The 26,633-nt window shown below is 39.1% G+C and overlaps 1 protein-coding gene across 5 annotated transcripts in view; it reads right to left on the reverse strand.

Moving 5' to 3' along the window:
• PARD3B (par-3 family cell polarity regulator beta) overlaps window positions 1–26,633 on the reverse strand; it is a 697,616-nt gene that overhangs the window by 545,913 nt on the left and 125,070 nt on the right. For all 5 annotated transcript variants that reach the window (XM_070732030.1, XM_070732029.1, XM_070732032.1 and 2 more), the window contains exon 3: window positions 6,377–6,548. In XM_070732030.1, coding sequence (XP_070588131.1) covers window positions 6,377–6,548 — 172 coding nt within the window. The remainder of the gene's footprint in view (window positions 1–6,376; window positions 6,549–26,633) is intronic.

Consider the following 26,633-nt stretch of genomic DNA (forward strand, 5'->3'; position numbering starts at 1 on the left):
TGGCCCCTGAAAAGGCAACCCCTAGAAGCACACTAAAAAATAGTGGAGGGTGGGCGGGTGTTCGCTCCTGGGATGACAGATGTGGCGAAAAGGAGCCCCCCCCATGTAGCCCTATATATAGGGCTCACAGGGCATGCCAAGGCAACCGGCCGAAGCCTGACAGCTCTGCTGCATCGCCACTAATCAGGTGATCAGCACACCCTTGGCTGTCAGAATAGCTTTGGCTGGTTGCCTAGCAACCAGCCAAAGCAACGCCTGCTGTCAGGTGAGCAGCCACGCCTCGGCTGGTTGCCAGGGGTGACAGGGAGATTGTGCGCTATCTCGCGCAATCTCCCCATGCCGGCAACGAGCCAGGAGAGCGTCTTCTCTCCTGGCCCCCTCGCAACTCCAGCCAGCTTCATTTCTTGGCAAACATTCTGCGCATTCTTTGCTTATCCCTGTTAGCACTTGTCCAACCCCATAATGCAGAAGCAAGACTGTGGAGGTGGGATAGTATACTGTAGCTTTATTGAAACCAAAATATGTGGATCTGGGCCATTTATGACAGAAGCCACTAACAAAGTATTTCCCTATTTTTACATTTCTTAAAATATTAGGTTGATGAACAAATAAATATACTGCTCAAAAAAATAAAGGGAACACTCAAATAACACATCCTAGATCTGAATGAATGAAATATCCTCATTGAATATTTCATTTGCACAACTATTCCACTTGCACAACAGCATGTGAAATTGACTGTCAATCAGTGTTGCTTCCTAGGTGGACAATTTGATTTCACAGAGGTTTGATTTCGTTGAAGTTATATTCTGTTCTTAAAGTGTTCTCTTTATAATTTTTTGAACAGTGTAGTATATTTTCTCTTTTTTTAAAGTTCTCTGTTCCTAATATCTATTTCTGCATGCTTAACCAATTACTAATTTGTAACATTCTTTTTCTTATGAGTCCTGGGTTTTCCTTATGCTGATTCTCACATGTTCTAAAACATTTAAAGATGCACAACAGCCATTTGTACATCTACTTTGGTACTACTTCAGCAAATCTTCTGCTATATGTTTAATAATCCTACCTTTCAATAATGCTTTCCTCTAATTAATAGTTAAATATCCTTTAATTATATGGATCGCTTCTAGATCTCTTTTTAAAAATCATTGTTCCAGTGGCTGCTTTCCAATCCCATTATAGATGCTGATTTGAGAGATAATTTGCGTATTACTGTTATTTGCATATTAGCCTATCAGTAATTTCACAACTGAGTTCTTTCCTTTTACTCTCAAAAGATTATCATATAAATCAGGTGATTTGTTAATTTTTAATTTGCCAATGAATTCTAGAAGATCTTTTGTCACCTGTATGTCACCTAGCACTTGAGATACCTTATCTCTAAAAGCCATTTCAGGTATAAGGTATTATACTTCTTTTCACTGTGGAGAAAAATCAAAATAATTAATTCAGGTTTTTCGAGATCTGTCTCTTCTCCTTTAGCCTTTCTATATCATCTGACAGTTAGATTCCTTTCTGACAGCTGTTTAATATTATTGTTATGATTGCTATGAGTTTTTGTTACAATCCTTTATCAAATCTGTGTGATAATTAATGTCACTTTGTGTTATTCTTTAGATAGTTCTAGTTTTCTTTATCCACCTCTAAATCAATGAGGAGATCAAAATAATATCATTTTTTATTTCCATATTATCAACTTTGAGTGACTGTAGTGTGTGTGTGGGGGCGGAATCCTTTAGACCTCAAATGTAGCAATTCAATGTTAAGTAAGATACTTTTCATCCTTTATTTGGATTTTTGATCCAGAAATAAAACTCTCCCACTGTTTCTCTACAGTTCGCAAGATTTCGCATAAAGGACACAAATTTGTGAGGTAGATACAAGGTGGTCTTCAGCCATTGATCTAGGGACCATTCAAAGTTACAATGGCACTGAAATAAGTGACTTATAACTGGTCCTCACACTTACTCTCATTGTAGTATCCCCACAATCACATGATCAAAATCTGGCCATTTGAAAACCATCATGCTACAGTGTCCTGGGTTCATATGTTTGCCATTTTTGACTTTGCCAATGGGCTTCCAGCAAGATAAGTCAATGGGGAAAGGTGAGTTCATGATTCACTTAAGAACTGTGGTAATTCACTTACAAATCATGGCAAAAAGGTCAAAATCTCATCCATTCACTTAACAAACATGTTAATTAACCAATATCATTGTATACCTGATGTATAATGACAATAAAGGCTTTGATTTTAATTGTCAACATAAATTCTGGTCTCAATTCTGATCATAAATTAAGGACTACCAGTGATTACATCTAAAATAAATGTTGAAATAAAATTCAATACAACTTGAGAGGTGAAAGCAGTGGTTCTCAACTTGGGGGTCGGGACCCCTTTGGAGTCAAATGACCATTTTACAGGGGTCATCTAAGACCTTGGGAAAAGACAAATTTCCCATGGTGTTAGCAATCAGGCATTTACAGTGGGGGGGGGGGTGACCTTCCTGCCAATCAGCTTAAAGCTTTTTTGGGAGAATTGATGCTAGACTTATGGTTGGGGGTCACCACAACATGAGGAACTGTATTAAGAGGTCATGGCATTAGAAACGTTGAGAACCACTGGAGAGGAAAGGCTGAAGCAAGAGAGCCCTATTTAATAGACACAATTGAATGCCCAAGTGTAGGCTGGCTATTTCTGCCTTGGCAATAATACCTGTATAAAAGATTTTGTTATACTACCTGACTATAGTTCACATACTGTATGAGGCAGCAGTAAAATGTGACCGCAACAAAAGCAAATATAATTTTATTTTGCAGCATCAGAAGTAGAGTTCACAAATCACAGAAATCAACTGTTTTGCTTTACTTTGCTTTGAACAGAATTTTATATCCTTTGAAGTATAAAATATCTGTTTTTAATCATCTCACTTTGAAACAAGTTCAAAAAAGGGCAATGGGGTCATCTGGGGATTAGAAAATAATTCCAGCAAGGGAGACTGAAGGACCAATGGGAAGACTAAGATGAGATAATGCAAAGAGCAGCCTGGGTGGACATTTCTTATGTCTTTATATTTTTCAGGAAAGAAAGCTATCTGCACATCCACAATATAAAACAATAACTTGTTACAATATAGTGAAACATACTGATTCAGAGCATTTTAAACATTAATATAGATCTAAAACCAGAAGTTTTACTCTTGGGACTAATGGATAAATATTTGAAAAAAAAGTAATGAAACTTAGTTTTTAGTATTAATAACTAAAAATTGAAAGATTTGGCAATGCCTACATCAGAAATGGTTGGTGAAGATGATGCAGTAGACCTTACTGAAATGGTCAAGTTGATAACATCCATGTTTTATCACTGACTGGAAACTGTTTAAGAAGTATTTGCATAAAATAGAAAAAATGAACTTATGATCTATGGGTTTGACAATTAGATAGGGTAATTTATAGAAGGAAAAGAGTCACAATGCAACTTTAGAGAAAGGGATACAGTAAATCTACAATTGTATTAATAATTGTAAAGAAAATCATTTTTTTCTTTTTTTTCTTTTTTTCCTTTTGCACATCAGGTTTCTCTTTTACTTCATCCTTTGTTTCCTTCTTACTCTATTTTAATTTGTATTAATATTTAGTCTTATTTTTAAAACTTCCAATAAAATTATATTTTTTTAAAATATAGCAAAACATAGGAGAGTACCAAGAAACAAACTTATAATTTAGAAAGCTTAACAAGTTAAAGAACAATTACTGGTACATCAAAATAAAAATATATTGTAGAGGAAAGATTTTAAAAATACACACAACTTCAGAAAGGAAGAGATTAAAAAGCAGGGAGGAATTTAAAAGCAAGATTTTTTTTTAAAAAAATGAGTGAGTGAGATTTCTAAGGACAGCAAACATTCACTACTAGCGCATTTCCGCTGAATATCCCACTGATTAGTTAAGAAGAAGCTACTAAAATATAGATAATTGCAACTGAAGACCTTGCTGATGAAAGGAGCAGTTAAGCAGCATTAAAGATTGCTTGCATGTAACATGTTTTAAGGAAACACTCAATAATAATAAAACATGAAGAGAAAAAGCAAGGAAGGGCATACACCTTGAAGTGTAATTTTATGAGTATGATCTAACTTATGATTCCATATCAAATGACAATTCATGTTTAAGCATCTTGAGTGTTCACTTTGAAAATACTTCATTTCTACCTAAGAGCCAGTTAAATTACTCTATAATTGATATCAAAAGCAGTTTGTTGAAATGCCTGCTAGTGTTCATTTTAAGCTATTATTGCCAGGAGGATTTTATAGACTGGAAGATATCCTTGACTCACCCCGTTTATGCTGAAATATACAAGCACAATAAAGTAAATCAAGGACAAAGGGGAAAAAACTGAAAAAAATGCAATGATGAATGGTTTAAATATGATTATTCTAAATCTAAGTCTTTGAAGCAACTAAAAAGGAATGATGGAATACATGCATTAAACTGACTGAGATTTTAGACCTCTATTACTTTGAAAATGCTGCAGAATACTTCCTTCGTCTTCCCAATAAATAATTAAACTTCATATAAAAACATGGAACGAATCCTAAAAGTATTGTTTCTCAATGTTAAATACTTAAATTGGTTTTTATGGCCACTTTTTATCATTTATTAACTAATCAGTAAGCATTGCTGGATTGTATTGAGTCTGCCTCGTGTTACTATGCAATGAGATACACCCAAAGGAATAGGATGAACTGGGTCTTCCTGGCTTCCACAAAAGAGGCTCTAAGCCCTCAATACATATCTCAACATTCTTAAGAAGAGCTAATATGGTTATGATGGAACTAACTTTTTATCTCCAGAACAATCCCTCTTTGCCATGGTCTTCTTGTGCAAAGATTAAGGCAATCGTTCTTTCTTTTTTCCATAGTTGGGCAGATGGGAAGCCATGTGCTCAATAGTCCCTTTCCACAGGGTGAAGACCACTGAGAACTTAAGAATTTAAGACTTTATTGTGTATATCAAGATCAGCAAACAAGAAAGGAATCCAAAGGCACAATACCTGCTTCTGAACAGTCTGATTAAATGACTTGTTTCCTTAGCTCAGAATCTCTGAAAATGTCCAAAGGCTAAGAGATCTCAGTCATAAAATAAAATAAAATCTATGCCATACCTACTGTACCTTCACTGATATCTAATTCACTGATATCTGATATCTAATTCACCGAGTCTGCGGAGAGGGGCGGCATACAAATCCAATAAATAATAATAATAATAATAATAATAATGATGATGATGATGATTATTATTATTATTATTATTATTATTATTATTATTATATCTAATTTGCTGATTTACAAGCCAGATTTTTGTGAATTTGAACTTTCTTACTTAGTTTTCAGCCAACTCACAGATATACTTCTTTTTTAAAAAAAATCCCACCTGCAAATGGAAAAATCCTATTTCTGATTGACTTTTCAGCATTTGCTTTCATTGGATTTTGGATGCCTCTGCCCATATCCCTGGTTGACAAGTCAGATTTTTCTTGGTTATCTGAATCTCTTAGAATGCAATGCATATTAGTTTCCAAATAAGAAAGATGTAAGAAAAATGCAATGTAAAGGGTTTTTAAAAAGCCACTATGTACAACAAAACAATTCAGAGTTTGATATGTACCCGTTTTGTAAAATATCATTTTGCTTGTGATTGGCTATTGAAAAGCAAGGCAGTAAAATGTGACAAAAAATAAACAAATTTAAAGTTTATACAACATGTTTCAATGGCTCAGTTTATATATATGCTACAAAGCTTCAATAACGTTTAATTAAATATATATATAATACTTTTTATCATTATTTTAGTTCTTTTAGCAAACAAAATAATAAATCCTTATAAATCCTACCAAGAAAAGTACAACTGGAAGTCAAAGATTTTAAATTATCTGGATTAAAAAATGGAAAGCTAAGCCCAGTATCTAAACTAAAAGAAATGCAAAATTAGGAATAACTCCAGGACAATTACCAAATAAGTGATCTTCCTTCAACAGAGACATTGGACAGTGATATTGATATGAGACTATTGATTTTGCCCACCTTTACTAGCAGTGGGTTCTCCTGGTTCGGACAGTTTCCTAGAACCGGTAGCACTGGTAGAGGGAGGTTCTGCCCACCCACCCGGGATGCTTATACTTATTTGCAGAAGCACGAGCAAACAGGTAGTAAAGGGTTTTAGAACCACTACTGACCTTTACCTGACAGAAGGAAGCATATTTCAGAATATTTTATTAGTGCATATAAATCCTTCGGAAGACTCAAGAAAATTATAAGGGACATTCTTACCTTAACAATTCATTCTTTAAAATGCAAGAGTCCATACCTACCTAATTTCAGAGCAGAGGATGTCACTTCTATCTCTCCACCAATAGGTTGAAATGCCGCTAGCTGGGCAGCTACATCAGTTTCAAAAGTATCTGGGCTGTTGCCTTCTGTTAAACTACCATTGGGGTCATCAGATTTTGGGAATGCATCTTGTTCATCATACACAGCAATCAACTGTAAAATAAAGCAATATTTTATAAAGCATTCATAGTGAGAATAGGATTCCTCCAAGAAGGCATACACCCTATTACTATTTCATTTAAATCCATGGTGGGCTATAAATTCATTGGAGTTTTCTATCTTCTCCTCCTTTTCTATTAATCTTCCCAAAACTCAGGAGATAATTATAACAACATGTGTTTTTATATTATTTTACACTCAAGTAACTAGCAAAATCATTAAATACCACTCCACAAATGAAGGAAAGGATCCCCAGTCATATAAATAGGAGAAAAATCAGGAACAGGCAAATAGGGTAAAATCTAAACAGTTAACAAAACCAAACTGATCTAGTTTTTACATCAAACAATACACAATTCTCCCTGAAAAAGGAAAGTCCCTACGCATAGCTTTACTACAGTGAAAACACTGCTCCCAAAAACTGCTATCAGATGTCCATTGTTAGGGTCACAAGATACAACAGTGGATGCTATTAGACCAGCACCTTGAAATGTCTGAAACTAGGCAATCTGTGAAATTATTGTCACAAGGTACAGAGAAAGATACCTTAAAAATTTCTAAAATAGAATGCTAAAAGATGTACACATACCCCAAACATGAGAGGTGGGAGGGGAGAGAGGGGGGGGGAGAGAGGGAGGGGGAGAGAGAGGGGGAGAGAGACAGACACAGAGGAAGGGAGAGACAGAATACACTAACTAACATATATGAAACAGTATTGATTAAAAATCAAATATTGAAAAATGTTCTCACACAATTCAAGTTACCACATTTATTAAGAGCAAACAATTATTTTTTGATCATCTATAACGAGTGCATTAAAAGAAACAGAATTGATCCAAATAACATTTCATATTTTTGTTACAAATCTAATTGAAACAATTGTTAAAGAGGAAGAAAAATCAGTGACACAAATAATGCTAAAACAGAACCCCTAACCCTTTTTAAAACTGGGTATGTTGCCTGGAATTTAAAGTCCAATCATCCTTTTCTTCTGACAGGAATTGATTTTCAATCATGTAAAAGTATATTAATAGTACCAAGATATATTGTTCTATATCCAAACTAGGGGATATGCGGGTAGGCCTCAGTCATTTGCAACAAAGCCATGAAATCCCCTAGGCCAAAACAAGCCAAGCTGATCTTTAGAGAGTGCATCTTGAACTTCCTATAAGAGAGATAAGAGCTCAGACGCTTAAGATCCAGAATTGCTCTCCAGCCCCCTGAGGTCTTCGGTACCACGATCAGAATGGAATAAAATCCCTGTGAATGTTGACCAGGAAACACCTGCTGGATGACTTGAATGTCCAGCAGGTCTGAACTGCCTCATCCATGAGAGCCCTTTTTGAGGCTAATCCTGGGAGTGATGCAAGAAATACAAAATATGCAAAAACCCGCACTGGGCCACACATACGCATGTGTTTTGGTGAGGTTTTTTGCTCCCCACATATGGGAAAGAAAATATTTTCCATGCGAGATTTTGCTACCCGCACAGGAGCGGGAAGCAAAATTGTACTTGATCCCACAAAGCTGCGCACAATTAGCCATACCGGCAGGAGCCCACCACTGAACGAGATAGTTCTGAAGAAAGGAACCATCAGTTGGGATGGGCAGTGTTCACCAACTCCTACTACACTTAGGACCGAGTTAGAACTGGGAGTCCAGTGGGAAGATCCTGGTTTTTAAAACAAGAGACTCGGTCCTTGAAGCTGATGGGCAATACACCATCCTGACTGCTGGCTCCTCCCATGATGGAGAAAGGAATTAAAACATAAACTCTAATTGCTGTAGTTGGAATCTTTCAGTAACAAAAGTTATATAAATAAAATCAATATATGATGGAATATAAGAAATCATTTATAAATGAAATAATCATGAGGATTTTGCATGGAAGTAAGATTACTAAAGCAGTATACAGTGGTCCCCCGAGTTTCGCGATCTCGATCATTGCGAAACGCTATATCGCGATTTTTCAACCTGGAAGTAAAAACACCATCTGCGCATGCGCGCCCTTTTTTCTATGGCCACGCATGCGTAGATGGCGCCGGGCAGATCAGCTGCTGGGCGGCTTCCCTGGGTCTTCCCCCTCTTGCTGGCGGGAGGGCGAGCGGCGGGCATCAGCGAGGAGTTTGCGTGGGCGGCGGGGAAACCCCAACGCTGCTTCCTAGCTGAGTCCTGAAGCCAAACGCGGAAGTTCGCTTCAGGACTCAGCTGGGAAGCGGCGCGAGCGAACGGCGTGGGCGGGCGCGCGGGCAGGCAGGCGGCGGACAAGCGGCGGGCGGACAAGCGGCGGGCGCGGCAGCAGCGAGGAGTTTGCGTGGGCGGCGGGGAAACCCCAATCTTCGGTTCCTCGCTGCTGTGGCGGAAGTAAAAACACCATCTGCGCATGCGCAGATGGTGTTTTTACTTCCGCACCGCTACTTTGCGAAAAACCGATCATCGCGAGGGGTCCTGGAACGGAACCCTCGCGATAATCGGGGGACCACTGTACTTACAAAAGCATACAGTGTCTTTAAAATATGAAGCAAATCACATCACTCCCTAATTATTAGTACAATCCAATTAAAGCATTAGTAATTGCAAGATACTGGAAGTATATTTACTGTAAATATGAATGAAACCAACTACATGCCCGTATCGTAGCCAAAGCCCTGACATGCTGGTGAAAGTATTGACTTTTTTTTTAATGTTTTCACCAGAATCAGCTAAAGCTTTACTGATTTTCAACATGAGTCACAAACTTCAGGGTGTTTGCAATCAATCAAGAGAGAGAGTGAAAAACCTCTCTGAATTGTTTCCAAGTATATCTATTTGCTAATGCAAAGGCAGGTGCCAGTAAAACAAACCCCTCCATGCTTCCACATCTGCTCAGGAGGATTAGGGGATCTCAGGAACAGATTGGAAAGTGCACCAGGGTTGCAAGCAGGAGAGAGCAAAGTATATTCATTCACAGAACATTATGGAAGCTAAGTGTGTTCCAAAATAATTATTCTTCTACATATGCAGAGTCAAACCAATGATGAACACAAAACTCTAAATGTAAGCTGTACCTGTGGAGGGGAGAGAAAGGACTTAACAGAGAATAGATATAGTACTTACAGACTTACAGGACCAATTGCATCTCTTAAAAACAACCTTTCCCATAGGAGTCAATTTTCTCCACCTTCCTTAACGTGGATACTATTGTTAAGGAAACAGAAACAATGTTCCCAGTATTCTGCAACATGAATGCCTAATGTTTTATGCCATCTGGAATCTTCATGAACCACAAGATAAGCAGCATATAAATTTAACAAATAAATAAATAAACTTCAAACACAAAAAATGGGTTAATCTCAAATTTACTATTTGACATTTATGGAAATCATTCAGTGTTGTACCACATGATTCTTGACAAATGTATATTTTTCTTTTATGTACACTGAGAGCATATGCACCAAGACAAATTCCTTGTGTGTCCAATCATACTTGGCCAATAAAGAATTCTATTCTATTCTATTAAAAACCCTGACAAATCATCTGATAACAAAAAAAAAAATGATTCCTTTGATTTCCAGCTTGATTCCTATCTCCACATTTGAAGAGGAAGCTGACCAAGACAGGGTATCTACATGATCTTCTAATCCGAGGCTTATCCTCCTGGATTCCATTTCATTAAAATCAACGTATGCAGCCAAGATTTTTAATGCAGGAGAACGGCAAATAGATATGGCTCAGATAATACGAACGGTGATAACAGGCTAGGTTGCCATTAGTATGGAAGTAGAGGTGTCTTTGTTCATCTATTAGAAAAGATAAAGGCTGCATGCAAATGAAAGATCATAAATGATCTTTTGGGACAATAACATCCCGAAATACAACATTTTACCAAAATGAACAAATAAACACCTTTTTAAGTGGAAAGATAAATATTTTAAAGAGTTTAAATATTTATATAATTGTGAATCAAGGCAATTAGTTTATATCAGCTGGTTTCAAACATTTCAAAATGATTAGCTTTCAATTAGATATAAAAGCAAAAACAATCCTATTAATCTCTTTCTAAGTGTATGTGTACAAAACTATATGAGTTTATTGCTTTAAAAATACTCCTGGGTTTTTTTTCTTAATCCCTAGAGCTGGAAATGGGAGGAGGAAAGTGGTTTCAACATGTACAACCAAAATCTGCATGCAATTAAATTCATCAAATCAAGTACTGCTATTTTAAAAATTTGTATTTTACCTCTTATGAACATACTAGATAATTTAAAAAGTGAAAGTGATTAGAGAAATAGGGAAGATAACTTCTAAAGTTTCTTTAAGAAAATACTAAAGAATTGTGCTGTTACTACAATTACATTATTTTTAAATTATTCTATAAATAATTTCTATTATCGTTTCAAAATAATGATTCTGATGGTCCATGAAATTCTGTGTCAGAAGGCCTTTTAGTTTTCAAATAAGTATAATAATCAAGAATTGTTTATATATTCTACATATGTAATAAAGTGCTACAAAATATGTTTTCCTCATTCTACTTCATATTAATAATGTTCTTTCAGTTTAAAGTAAGTGAAACACCAAACAAAATTTACTATTTTAAATAATAGCCTTTCAAAATTACTAATTAAAAAGATTTAATTGGAGGCAGGATTCAGCAGGTTCTGACCAGTTCTGGAGAACCAGTAGCAGAAATTTTGAGTAGTTCAGAGAACCGGTAACTACCACCTCTGACTGGTCCCATACCATTTATTCTCTGCCTCCTAGCTGATTGGGAGGAAATGGGGATTTTGCAGTAAACTTCCCCTGCAACACCCACCAAGACACGCTACACCCACCAAGACATATCCACAGAACCGGTAGTAAAAAAATATATGAAAAAATTGAAAAATTGAATCCTACCATATATTTACAGATACTTTAAAAATATTTTGGTCTACCGTGTTTCCCCGATAGTAAGGCCATGTCTTACTTTCTTTTTACCCCCAAAAGCCCCACTATGTGTTACTTTCGGGGTATGTCTTACATTACCATCCCCGGAAGCGAGCCAGTTTATGCCCTGGAAACCAGCTACTCTTCCAGCCAAGGCACCTTTTGAGCGGCGTTGCAAAAAAAAAAAAAACACATCTTACGTCTCCCCTTCCCCCAACCCCGGCCTCTTTCACACAACCCGACCTCTTTCTTTCTCCTTCTCTGGCAGATCAAGCGCGCGAAGTGGCACCTCCCACCTTCCGCCGCTGCTGGCCGCCCGCCCTCTTTCGCCCAGCGCCGCTTGAAAGGACCCCCCCCCCTTGGCTTCTGCGATATGCCGGAGAGCCGGAGAAGGGGGCGTCCGGACCCCCCCACCCCCAGCAGAAGCCAAGGGGGGGGGTCCTTTCAAGCGGCGCTGGGCGAAAGAGGGCGGGCGGCCAGCAGCAGAAGGCGAGAGGTGCCCCCTTCTCCGGCTCTCCGGCATATCGAAGAGGCACCTCTCACCTTCCGCCGCTGCTGGCCGCCCTCTTTCTCCCAGCGTCGCTTCGGAAGCCGCCGAACGCCGTCAGGGGGGTGCTTGGCGAGCGGCACTTGGCGAACGGAGAGGCGGTCACCAAGCGCCCCCCTGACGGCATTCGGCGGCTTCCGAAGCGACGCTGGGCGAAAGAGGGCGGCCAGCAGTGGCGGAAGGTGAGAGGTGCCTCTTCGCGCGCTCGATCTGCCGGAGAGCCGGAGAAGGAGGCACCTCTCGCCTTCTGCTGCTGGCCGCCCGCCCTTTCGCCCAACGTCGCTTGAAAGGACCCCCCCCCCTTGGCTTCTGAGATATGCCGGAGAGCCGGAGAAGGGGGCGTCCAGACCCCCCCACCCTCAGCAGAAGCCAAGGGGGGGGTCCTTTCAAGCGGCGCTGGGCGAAAGAGGGCGGGCGGCCAGCAGCAGAAGGCGAGAGGTGCCCCCTTCTCCGGCTCTCCGGCATATCGAAGAGGCACCTCTCACCTTCCGCCGCTGCTGGCCGCCCTCTTTCGCCCAGCGTCGCTTCGGAAGCCGCCGAACACCGTCAGGGGGGCGCTTGGCGAGCGGCACTTGGCGAACGGAGAGGCGGTCGCCAAGCGCCCCCCTGACGGCGTTCGGTGGCTTCCGAAGCGACGCTGGGCGAAAGAGGGCGGCCAGCAGCGGCGGAAGGTGAGAGGTGCCTCTTTGCGCGCTCGATCTGCCGGAGAGCCGGAGAAGGAGGCACCTCTCGCCTTCTGCTGCTGGCTGCCCGCCCTCTTTCGCCCAACGCCGCTTGAAAGGAACCCCCCCTTGGCTTCTGCTGGGGGTGGGGGGGTCCGGACGCCCCCTTCTCCGGCTCTCCGGCATATCGTACCGTGTTTCCCCGAAAGTAAGACATATGTCTCACTTTCGGGGTATGACTTATATTAGCCGACCCCCCTGAAACCCCCCATATGTCTTACAATCGGGGGGGTCTTACTATCGGGGAAACATGGTATACACCAAATGAAATAAAAAAGGGAGATACATTGATTAATTTTGGCCTCTTCAATTGATATAATTGAATAAATTATAAGAGCTTATACTTAGAAAAACAGCAGTACTACGTAATTTCTTGTAGCCCTCTGATACATATCATATTGGGGCTACTAAAGAGAATGGCAAGTTTATATCCAACAGTGTTCATCTTTCTAAAGATTTGAGTCTGTATTTCCTTTCCCATATAGTAAATAACAGATTTACCAATGAGTCTATCAATCACTGACTGACATATTATTGTACACAAAACCAGTACATTGAGTTTTGTAACCTGAATTTGAAATTCATTATTAATACACCTGCTCACCGCACAAATTATACTGAGACATATTTTGGTTAATCAGGAAGATCACTTCCCAAACAAAATCGGTCCTCCCACATATCTTAAAACAATAAGAGCTCTTGTAAGTGAAATTCTACACAACAGGAATGTTGGATTCTCACATATGGCAGAACAAAAGAGATAAAGCAAAAATTGGAAGAACAACAGAAAAAAACAATTGTTTGCAGAAATTTGGCATTGCCTCTATAGAGATCAAAAGTTCCAAGGCAGCTAAATAACACTAGAGGTGGGACTCCTGTTGCTCTACTGCAATAACGGCCTGCCAAATTTTTTACTGCCACACTGTGGGTGTGGCTTATTTTGTGGGTGTGGTTTGATGGTCATGTGACTGGGGAGGAGTGGCTTGCCGTCCATGTGACCAGGTGGGAGTGGCTTGAATAATCACCACCGTTCAAGTGAACTGTTGTTGCCGCACAATGCCTTTTCATCTCAGCTGTGGGCAGTGAGGGCTTCACGAGGGGAAAAAGACCGCAGCCCAGACTGCTTCAGCATGGCGTGGCTCTCCTGGCCTTGGGAGGAGGCCGCGTGTGGCTGGAGGGGAGCTAGGCAGGTGAGAGGGAAGCTCGTCTAAGGCCAAGAAGGAGGAAAAAGGAAAAAAGCGAGGACCGCACAGCAGCAGCAGCAGGGGAAAAAAGGAGACTAAAGCTAAGACTGGTAATCCAGGAAGTTACTGCTGCCGGTCAGCTGAAACTGTGCATGCAACTTCATTTCCGCCGGTGGAACTCTGTTCCACCCCGTCCTGCCTACTGCCCACTGCCCACCCCTGCTCTACCGGCACAGGACTTAAGAGACTCACATTGGGATACAAAAAGCAACTAAGGAAGTATTCAAGCTAATACACACAGCTAACAATGCCATCCAGAAATCAAACTGAATTTCTAATAGTAGTAAAAGCAGCACTAAAAAGAAAAGGAATAAGAAAGAAACACATTTACATGAATAATCACTAACAGGGATGTTAAATTAGTTTATCTATATGTTTATCTTATATTAGGCAATTAATTTATTTATATTGAATTAAATATAATTGTTTAAATATAATATATTTGAGTTAAATATAAATTAAACTCAGTTTAACAAACTGTAAAGGATAAAGAAACAAATGAAGTTGACATTTATAGTGATAAAAAATCTAGTTCAATTATTTCAAAAGGGGTTAGTTGTTCATCTCATTATAACAGTAATCTTTCTGTGTTTATAAAATAATGCAATGTCCATTTCTTTAGACTCCATTAGTTTCCACTTCACAGGCATGTTTTTCATGTGAAAAACAAATGAGTTCTCTAGAACAAAATTAAGAGATAACCGATAGCCAATATGAACCCACTATGTCAAAAGACTGCATTATATGATCCAGGGTTGTATTAGGGATCACAGCTCAACTAATTAGTTAAATCCCTAAATTTCTTCCTAACAAACACATTGCTACCCAATATACCTAATACATTGTATATACAAAATCTTTATTGAATTGTGATTTTAAAATTATGGGAATGTGATATGGATGACAAGTAATCTCAATTGGTCTAGATGTACAATAACATATAAAATAGGGGTTGTCATATTATTGTGTAAACTATCTGCTAAATCCTCTATACATAAAGAGAGCATTAAAGTACAAAATTAAATGTCAAAAATTATTGCTACTTTATACTTCTGCTCAAGTTGGAAACTTGAGCAGCTGCTCAAGTTGGAAACATTCATCCTCTGCTTTTATTAATTGAATTAATGCACACACTCCAAATTCTATCTTAGTTTTCCAATATAAAAAACTGCCTTGCTTTTTTTTGAAAATTTGTTTTCCCATATTAATTTAACATAATAAAATGATTAAACCAGAGTTTACATGTAACTTTTTTGTAGCCTAAGCAGAATATTTGTATTTTATATTCCAAAAAATATAGCTAAAAAGGAGACATTCATTTATAACGTATTGATTTTGCCTGAAATCTCAGTACAATCCATCTATCCAAATGTGTATATATTTCTGATAACAAAACTGAATAATTTAATTACATTTGATCATTTCGGGATAATCCCTTTAAGGCACCATCAAAAAGGTCCAGAAAATGTAGACATTTAAAAAAGCCAACACCGAATAAAATACAGTAATACCTCATGATACGAACTTCATTGGTGCAAGGAGGAGGTTCATAAGACGAAAGGTTCGTAAGACGAAACATTGTTTCCCATAGGAAACAATGTAAAGTCAATTAATCCGTGCAACCAAAAAAACCCCCGCAAAAAAACGGCTTTCGGCGACTGCTGGGAAGCGGCGCGCTGTTTTAAAAGGTGACAGCCGGCCTGGGGGGCTTCCCAGCACCCCCCTGAACCCGGGGTTCGGGGGGCTGCTGGCAAGCCCCCCAGGCCGGCTGCGACCTTTTAAAACAGCCGCGCCGCTTCGCAGCTGTCTCCCGAAGCCGAACGCGGAAGTTCGGCTTTAGCGTTTGGCTTCAGGAGACAGCTGCGAAGCGGCGCGGGTGTTTTAAAAGGTCGCAGATGGCCTGGGGGGCTTGCCAGCAACCTCCCGAACCGAACCTGAGGTTCAGCAAAATTTTGCCTCTTCTTACGAACTTTGTTCGAGTTACGAACCGGCGTTTGGGAGGCTTCTGGGAAGCCCCGCCGCCCAGCTGTCACCTTTTAAAACAGCCGCGCGGCTTCCCAGCAGTCTCCGAACGCCGGTTCGTAACTCGAAAAAAGTTTGTAAGAAGAGGCAAAATTTTGCTGAACCCCGGGTTCGTATCACGAGTTGTTCGTAAGACGAGGGGTTCGTATCTTGAGGTACCACTGTACATAAATTAATTTTAATTCAGCATAACAGAAATTGGGGACTTTTTTCTTGGGACAAAAGTAATTGGTAAAAACTGGTGATTTTTTGTTTTTATATATGACAACTGCAGCAAGATTACCATATGTTCAATGGAAGACTGGTTGGCAAAAATGATGAAGCTCGCAGAGTTGGCTAATTTAACTTCCTTGATCAGAGAAAATACAATATCTACATTTATGGTTGACTGGAAACCCCTTATAGACTTTTTGAATGGAACTGGAAAAAAATGCACTTATGACTTCTGGTTTTGATGACTAGCGAAAAATAGATAATAGCAGTAAGTGAGCTTTTTGCCGTAAATATACAGTAAGAGATAAGTTAGTAATCATTTTTATATTTGCTGCAGAGAAAACCCAACGCTTTTTAAAATTTCTTTTCATTCTTTCTCAGTGCACTTGTTTTTTGTTTTCTTTTTTCTCTGTCACCATTTTCTATTAGTTTGAGATAGTTTTCATGTTTGCTTTAAAACTTGTAATAAAATCTATTTTAAAAAGAAAAATGTCTTTAAAATGTCAAGAAAAATTTGTCTCATTAAACATAAAGCTTTAGAACAACATACTTGGAACTAAATATAAAATTAGGTCATTATTTTCCCAATATATTCTCATTATTAACAAAATCTTTGCATGAAATTATCAAGTGGATAAATACTTTTTATAGGCTGTACGGCAAACAGACCAAAATAAAGATATATATATATATATATAAGATCGAATGTACACTTATCAACCTTTTTAGCAGCACAATTTCACTGCTCAATAAAATTAGTAATCACATCGTTTCATAAAAGAAAGCATGTAAATCAAATAAATAACGAAGTTTGTACTACTAACAAAATTTAATAGAAGGTCCTCTTTTAAATTAGTTTGCCTTTGTTCTATGTCTAATTAGAACTATAAAATGTAAAAACATGGGAAGGGAAGTTTAAAGTTCCTAGCATATTGAACAAGACGATCCATATTTCTGAAGACCACAACTTAATGCATTTTTGCCATCCAGCCCCAACCTGTTGCCAGCCTACTTCTTATATGTCAATAAGATTAATTGTTCCCTCTTGCACAAAGATCTGAGAATCCTTAACACCCCACCCAAACTTATTTGTCACATTCTTCTGTTTAATCTCCAAACTCTCCCAATCTAGACTCTCCCAACAAATTAATCCATTGAGCCTGGTAAACTACATATTTTATTTTCCTACAAATGTTGATACTACAATAATATAATAATAACTACTGGTAGGTGCATCTTGTTCTATTAAAGGAATTATTTTTGGACAAGAGTTCAAACATGAAAGCATCAACATTTTAAACAGCAAGTTTTTACATATGTAATCATAATTTTTCAATATTATTAATTGAGGCTCGTTTTGCTGAATTTCTCTTTAATGTCTAGTCCTATTGTTTTATTAAAACAAATTAACTATCAGCACTTCCTATAAAATGGAAACCATGAAGAAAATATTTCAATTGAATAACTGAAAATGTTTATCTTCTGTCTCCTCATTTCTTACTGTATCCCTCCAGTACTGAAAAACTCAGGATAAAATTTTAATTGCTATAACCAGAGATACAAAGTAAAAAACATAAAACCCATTTTGAGGACATATATTAAATAGGAGTTAGTTCTAAGGTCCTAAAAAAATCCTTCATAAACGCATCTACTATATTAAAACTGCTGCAGGCACTTAGAAACATAGAAGTCTGACGGCAGAAAAAGACCTCATGGTCCACCTAGTCTGCCCTTATACTATTTTCTGTATTTTATCTTAGGATGGATCTATGTTTATCCCAAGTATGTTTAAATTCAGTTACTGTGGATTTACCAACCACGTATGCTGGAAGTTTGTTCCAAGGATCTACTACTCTTTCAGTGAAATAATATTTTCTCACGTTGCTTTTGATCTTTCCCCCAACTAACTTCAGATTGTGTCCCCTTGTTCTTGTGTTCACTTTCCTATTAAAAACACTTCCCTCCTGGACCTTATTTAACCCTTTAATATATTTAAATGTTTCGATCATGTCCCCCCTTTTCCTTCTGTCCTCCACACTATACAGATTGAGTTCATTAAGTCTTTCCTGATACGTTTTATACTTCAGACCTTCCACCATTCTTGTAGCCCGTCTTTGGACCTGTTCAATTTTGTCAATATCTTTTTGTAGGTGAGGTCTCCAGAACTGAACACAGTATTCCAAATGTGGTCTCACCAGCATTCTATATAGCGGGATCTTCCTGCTTGTTATACCTCTAGCTATGCAGCCAAGCATCCTACTTGCTTTCCCTACCGCCTGACTGCACTGTTCACCCATTTTAAGACTGTCAGAAATCACTACCCCTAAATCCTTTTCTTTTGAAGTATTTGCTAACACAGAACTGCCAATACAATACTCAGATTGAGGATTCCTTTTCCCCAAGTGCATTATTTTACATTTGGAAACATTAAACTGCAGTTTCCATTGCTTTGACCATTTATCTAGTAAAGCTAAATCATTTACCATATTATAGACGCCTCCAGGAATATCAACCCTATTGCACACCTTATAGTCATCAGCAAATAGGCAAACCTTCCCTACCAAACCTTCCCCTATGTCACTCACAAACATATTAAAAAGAATAGGACCCAGAACAGACCCTTGTGGCACACCGCTTGTAACCTGACTCTGCTCAGAATACTCGCCATTAACAATAACTCTTTGATGTCTACGCTTCAGCCAGCTGCAAATCCATTGAACTATCCAGGGATTAAGTCCAATCTTCACTAATTTATCTATCAGCTCTTTATGTGGAACCGTATCAAAGGCTTTGCTGAAGTCCAGGTAGGCAATATCCACGGCACCATCTTCATCCAACACCTTTGTGACATAGTCAAAGAAATCACTGAGATTAGTCTGACATGATTTGCCTTCAGTAAAGCCATGCTGATTTGGGTCCAATAAGTTATTGTTTTTTAGGTGCTGATTTATCCTCTTTTTGAGTAGAGTCTCCATCATTTTAACTACAACTGATGTCAAGCTAACTGGCCTGTAGTTACCAGTTTCTTCTCTACTGCCCTTCTTGTGAATAGGCACAACACTGGCCATTCTCCAATCCTCAGGAACTTCTCCTGTTAACAAGGATTGGTTAAACAAATCAGTCAGGGGGGTAGTAATGACAGATCTGAGTTCTTTAAGAACTCTGGGGTGGATGCCATCTGGACCCATTGCCTTATTTATCTTTAATCGTTCAAGTTCTTCTAAGACTTATTTTAAATATTATTTTAATATTATTTTTAATCATAGAGTGTTTATCCAAAAAGGAATCTTCTAAGAAAGCTGCAAAGAAAGTCAAGAGCAAAAATTTTAAATTCTCATTTAAGTAATTGAATATAACAGATTTTATTTTAGAATAAGATTAGATTGTCATGCCCAGCAACAAATATAGGAAATATTAGTAAAAACTAACAACAGTTCTAAAACTTAATAAAAAGTTAATTCTTCATGTTTTGACCATGCACAAAGAATTCTATTAGCAACAATGGAGAACTAATGAACCAGCACTGATTATAGTTTCCATTTTTAAAGAAGGTATTCAGGAAACTGATCAACAAAATTTATCAAGGCTTGATAAAGATCACTAGCTGAACCCACTTATCTACTGCACATCTGCCACACCACATTATCTTACTGTTCAAGTGTCAATTTTGCATTTCAATGCAGTAGCTCCATCAGATTAATGTCCAAGACATTTCAGCTGTGTGGCACATAAGTCAGTGGACGTAGGGAAATATTATGCATGGTCTGTATCATTGACACTAAGCAAAGGAAATGTGATTAGTACCAAATTGTATGTGACAGGGGAATCGGAAAGCTGTCAAACACAATGACATGGATTCAGTATTTAGAAGGTAGAATGGGGAAAATAAAAGGAGCGGCCAGTCTGGCTCACAGACAGCAATAACACAGAGCAGCTATGATAAATTAATTCATTTACTTATGAAAAATTAGAAGCTTCCACATGCAGCTCTCATTTATATTCCTGTCAATCAAATTAACTAAATAAAAAGCCTGTAAGATTCAACATATTTCATATGAGCAAAGGAGAAAAAATATTTTTGCATTTAATTAATTTTAGGGGAAGAGGGGAGAAAGCTAAAGTTAGACTCATTAATGAAAATATATATTTCTTTTCTATTTTGATTGTAAGCATGGAAAAAATATTCTTATGCAATATTTATGCAGTTACTCTGACCAAGTCAAAAGAACCTACAGAATATAAAAAGTTACATCCAGTGCAGCACTATTATAAGAGTCTTAACAGGCCAGGTAGCAGCCCTTTTATTTGAATAAATTACAGTTTTCTATCTTTCAACTCAAGGAGAAATATATTATGTCACTGAAATCCCAATCTATAAGGTTCTCAATGCCACGGAAGTTGGGTGCCAAACAATCCACTTCAAAACTTGTTTCAAAACTTTAAAAAAAAAAACGAATAGAGAAAACATATTCACGTAATCACCAATTAGCCCATAATAGTTTTCATATCCACTCCACTGGTAGGCTGCTGCCACTTCGGACCAGTTTGCCCGAAACAATTGTTCCAAGCAGTGGCTGGCCCTATCCAGCTGCCCCGGCCCTATTTGGTCCTTTCTAGCTCGCTCATCCCACCGTGCAACCCAGCTGATTGTGCGCCTCTCCCATTCTATTAACCGTGCCTGACCTAGCAGACGTGAAGGAAGACACCATCATTAAAAAAGCCTTGTTTTAGGTATTACATGCAAGCATGAAAGCCATGTGCATGTGAAATGGGCATGCACATAGCAGGCAGGCGCAAAGCAGGCAGGTGTGCACACTCACATTTTCAGCAAACTGGTTGTTAAAGTATGTGCAGCCCATCTCTGATCCACTCCCCATTCAACATGAGACACTCCCTTCCTAATAGTTCATCAAATTATTACAGCAGTAAAACTGACATCCAACATGCAGAGTTTTTGTGTTCAGATGACATTTTCACTTAATAATTGTAAGGAATGGCTTCCTTCATATCCCCATGTTGTAGGAAGGATAGCAAGCTAAAGGCCAATCAGTATGTTGTCTTTTGTCTAGAATTCGGGTTCTGCTGAATTAAGTCTAAACTTTAATTCATTTCTCAAGCAGACAGCAATTTTACTGTTGCAGAGAGAAATATGTCAGAAATTCAAATTAAGAACTGACTGAAAAAGACAAATTCAATTGAGCTGTCTTTTAATTTTATGACATCTTGCTGTCTATACTTCAGAAATGACACTATTAAGCAGGAGCACCTCAGAGGTCACCAAACATAGGCAATTCATGACTGTTAGGATTGTAAGAGTTTTTATATGATGCACATTTTTCTTCTAGATGCTATAAGACAGGAAATTATAAATGGTACTTCAATTGATGGTGTTACAAAATACAATCAATCAAACTTTAGATTTAGTTAGATCTACCAGCAGCCTTAATTTATATTACCAAATTTTTAGCTGATAGGTTTTTTTCACTTAATACAACAAAAATGTGTTTGCATAGGTGGATAATTCAAACTGAAAGCTTCCAAATAACACAAAAATCAAAGAGAATCTGTGAGATTCACCTCCTGCGAAAGGTACTAATTGTAAAGAAAGACTTGTATATTCAGTTTGGTTACTTTGCAACTCAATTTACCAAAATTACGCATCATTTTGATTGCTTAGGTGAATGTCTTCCAAATATATGGGGGGAGTCTTGTTACGCTATGAAGTTGAAGTAATCACCAAGTAATGAGAAATAATTCATCTATAATGACAGTGCAAAAAGCTGGATTAATTTATACACTGTACTTTATTTTCCTTTCCTTTGTATTTCAACCAGTAAGGTTTATTTTCAGTTGATAAGGTTGTGCTATATAAAGATTAGATTCTCACCGAATTTCAAAAAACACTGCTGTTCAGGTCTTCTGAAGTCAGACATTAATTTTTCCACCTGATCACTTTCAGTTCTAAGCTTTAAAAAAAATTATCTATTGGATACTTTTGGTAAAACAGATAGAAATTAATATTGCAAGAGCTACTATAGTAAATGTCAATATTTTGAAGTGCTATAAGGCCTTTCAAAGTGAAATTCAGAGACTGATGTTCAATTTAATGCAATTTATTTATATTTTAAAGAGAAGGTATAAAATCATTGGCAATTAAAAAGTGGCAAGTTATTGAAAACAAAACTAGCAAAAGGCCTTTAGAAAAAGCACACCTACAATTACTTGCCTAATGTTTTATTGACTTATCTATCCTAAGAGTATTCATGTATCTTTTAGGGGTTCATCTTAAACTATGACAAGTTCATGTATCATATATATTAACTCACACTGAACAGAAGCAGCTTCCTGCTGTATCTGACCTTAGAGTTCCCTACAGTGTAATAACTGAATCTATTCCGGGGCGGGGGGGGGGATTAAAGGGATCTCCTACAAAGATGGGAAAAATTCTAATGCCATACTGTAACATTTATATTGAAGAGACAGTGTTCTTGAAAAAATAGTAGTAACAGCCCCATATACATGATATTCCAATATGGAGGAGCTATAGCACATAAGTTTCCTTTCCATGCCCCAGAACATCCTCTGACCATGACCGTGGAAATCCGACATCCAAATTTGTCACATTTTGTGGAAATAAATCTAGTGAAAATGTAAGGATCTCATTTAAATAACATTATAAAAATCTCTTCAAGCTACCAGCCCAGCCCATATTGCAGTCATCTTCCTAAAAATATTATGTTGCCCTTGGATACCAAAACATTACTGTCCTGCACCAGAAGTATTCTATCTACTCGAATAGATATATAATTAGTTTTCATGATTTAAAAGTCAATTTGCTTGCATTCAATATTTTATTTCATGAAATTTCTTTGCAAACAGAAATATTCTTGATCTGGAGGGGTGTGTGTGTGTGTGTAAAACTGCAGTTAGATTAAATTACATCCACTAAACACTAATTCCACATAATGGAAAGAAATCCATATTTTATCTATATTATATCTATATAATTTTTATGTCTCACAATTCTAATGCATATACAGTATTAGGAAATATTGTAACAACTAAACAATATAATTAATTGAATTAAACTATAAAATCCACTTTAAAAAGAAACAAAAACTAATAAAAATAATTGCAACCATTGTAGACCTAATGTGGGTGGGTCTACAATTTCTCGGAGAATGCCATCCTAATTCCTTCCCTAGACAGCAAGTTCCACACCTTTCTCTACCAACTTCCCTCCTTGTTAGTTCGAATATAAAGGAGGATCTTTCCATCATATCTTAGGGTAAAATTATAATGGATCGGGTGATCTCTAAGGTATCCTGGAACAAGAGGGCTTCTGATGTCTTCTTACTTTACTTAGAATTTTGCTTCAGAGTTCAAGAATGGAAAAATCGTGAACTGTAACTGATTTAATAGAAGAATTCTAAGACAAGAATGTTTTAATTGCCTCATATAAATAATCAAGTGAAATTTCTAATAATCATTTATATATAGATAGGAGCTACTTATTTTAAAACCGTTGTGGCATTATCCACTTAGCTACTACTTTTATATAAATATAATCTCTCACCATTGAAAGAAAACTTTTTTCTGAAAGCCTGTTCATGGACTTATTGATAATCTTTCTAATTTTACTATTAAATGCAGACAGGAGGAAGAACTGATGATAGATACTCTTCAGCAGGGGCAGGCCACCATTCCTGGCCCTAACGGCAGGGCTCATGGCGGGTGAAGGAAGGGCTTGTGGCAGGTGAAGGCAGGGCTCACAGGGGGAGAAGGAAGGGCTCGTGACGAGGGAAGGAAGGGCTAGTGAGGGGAGAAGGAAGAGCTCGTGGCGGGGAAAGGAAGGGCTAGTGGGGGGAGAAGGAATGGCTAGTGGGGGGAGAAGGAAGGGCTCACGGCGGGGGAAGGAAGGGCTCACGGCGGGGGAAGGAAGGGCTAGTGGGGGGAGAAGGAAGGGCTAGTGGGGGGGAAGGAAGGGCTCGTGGCGGGGGAAGGAAGGGCTAGTGGGGGGAGAAGGAAGGGCTAGTGGGGGAGAAGGAAGGGCTCATGGCGGGGGAAGGAAGGGCTCATGGCGGGGGAAGGAAGGGCTCATGGCGGGGGAAGGAAGGGCTCACGGCAGGGAAAGGCAGGGCTCGCAGTGGGGCAAGGCAGGAGGCGGTCCGGGGAAGCGCCGGTTGCACCAGCATGTGTGTGCACGCCCAGCAACGCCACCAGAGCTAGGCTACGTGCTACATTGCCACCACCGGAATTGTGTTCCCCTCATTCAGGGTCGGGCCCACCACTGCTCTTCAGTATCTACCAGAAACAGTCATTCTGGATCAGGCAAAGCTCTATTTAAGTTACCACTTTGTTTTTCATAGTTCTGCAGTTCATCCGATGCCTCTACAGTAGTTACAAGCAGGAGATGGGGGAAACACTCCCATCTTATTGTTCCCCTGCAACCAGTATTTGGAAGTATGCTGCCTCCTCAATCCAGAGGGAGCACTGAAACCGTAAGTCTAAGAGCTCTGTTTAGATCTGCCTTCTAATCCCTTAAAAAGCCACAGAGGTCATAAACACATCTACCAGTTTAATTATATCCTGTTTGAGGAATTGCTTTCTTTTGTCTGTTTAAATCCTCTTCCAATCAGTTTCATTGGATAATGAAGTTTGTGGGGAAATGAGAAAAAATGCTCATAAAAACTTACGATATTCAACCCCTTTCTTCACTTCTTTTCAATCTTTTTTGAAATATGACCTTAAATGTATAAAATATTTCAGATATGGCCATACCCCATCCTTTCCATACTGACAGCTTATTTCAATATTTTTGTTAATGATTCCTAGTGTGATCCTTGGTTTGTTTCCCCTTCAATTGCTCCATTCAACATTTTCACTGAACTATCCACTATTTTATCAATAACATTTTCCTGTTTAGCTACCAATAATATGAACCTACGCTTTTTGGCCCCAGTACAGTAGAACCCCGACTTACGAGACTAATTGGTTCCGGAAGGAGGCTCGTAAGTCGGAATGCTCGTATGATGAAACATTGTTTCCCATAGGAAACAATGTAAAGTCAATTAATCCGTGCAACAACAAAAAAAAACCGCTGCCGCCGAACGCGGAAGTTAGCGTTCGGCTTCAGGAGGCAGCTGCGAAGCGGCGCGCGTGTTTTAAAACGTGGCAGCCGGCCTGGGGGGCTCGGGGGCTTCCCCCTGAGCCCCCCAGGCCGGCTGTGACGTTTTAAAACACCCGCGCCGCTTCGCAGCTGTCTCCTGAAGCCGAACGCGGAAGTTAGCGTTCGGCTTCAGGAGACAGCTGCGAAGCGGCGCACGTGTTTTAAAAGGTTGCAGCCGGCCTGGGGGGCTTGCCAGTACCCCCCCGAGCCCCCCAGGCCGGCTGCAACCTTTTAAAACACGCGGGATACGAGCGCCAAGGAGCTGTCTCCTGAAGCCGAACGCGGAAGCTCCTTGGCGCTCGTATCCCGAATGTGAGCTCGGGAGGCGAACAAAAATGTCGCTCCCCTCCCAGCTCTTATCTCGAGTAGCTCGTAAGTAGAGCTGCTCGTATGTCGAGGTTCCACTGTATTGATCACTTTATATTAATCTGACCCCTATTTGGTTGCTCTCCCACCCTTTTTAAAGAGATGCTTCTGAAACTCTTCCTATTCCATTTTGGTTGTTCCCACTCCAAATTATTAGCATCTTTGCAAAATTAACAAGGCCACTGTTTGTCTCCAATTCAAGATAATTTATGTGAAACTTCTAAAAGATTGGTACAAAACAGTTCACTGAGAAAATGTACTTGCTCAACTTCTCTCCATGAAGGAAATGGTACTTCTACCAAGTTTTGTCTCTTTTTTAATCTCTTTAATCCACGATACTATTTTTCTCAAGAAGCCATTGATGAGAAAATCTGGCAAAGCCTTTTTTTAAAAAAAATCAAAGTATAGTGATACCTTGTCTTACGAACCCCTCTTCATACGAACTTTTCATGATACGAACCCGGTGTTTAAGATTTTTTTGCCTCTTCTTCCAAACTATTTTCACCTTATGAACCTGAGCTGCCGCCGCTGGGATGCCCTGAAGCGCTGGGATTTCCCTGAACCTCCCCTAGCTGGGAATCCCCACCTCCGGACTTCTGTTGCCAGCCGAAGTGCCTGTTCTTGCATTGCTGGGATTTCCCTTCCTTTTTGCCGGCAGTGCTTTGAATCCCAGCAACTCCCCCCTTCCAAACTGCATGGCCAAGTCTCTTTTTTTCCCCTCCCTTGGCTTCGGAGGCACTATAATAGCAGGATTTAAAACAAGCAAAGGGGATATCCTGGCAGCAGAAAGGACAGATCCAGGAGGATGGGGGGCGGGCGTTTGGATGCCAGTGAGGGAGGAAGAGAAAGAAAGGAGGAGGGGGAGGAAGAGGAGAAGGAAGAGGAGAA

This window comes from Erythrolamprus reginae, chromosome 1 (genome assembly GCF_031021105.1).
Source record: "Erythrolamprus reginae isolate rEryReg1 chromosome 1, rEryReg1.hap1, whole genome shotgun sequence".
Taxonomy (NCBI): domain Eukaryota; kingdom Metazoa; phylum Chordata; class Lepidosauria; order Squamata; family Dipsadidae; genus Erythrolamprus; species Erythrolamprus reginae.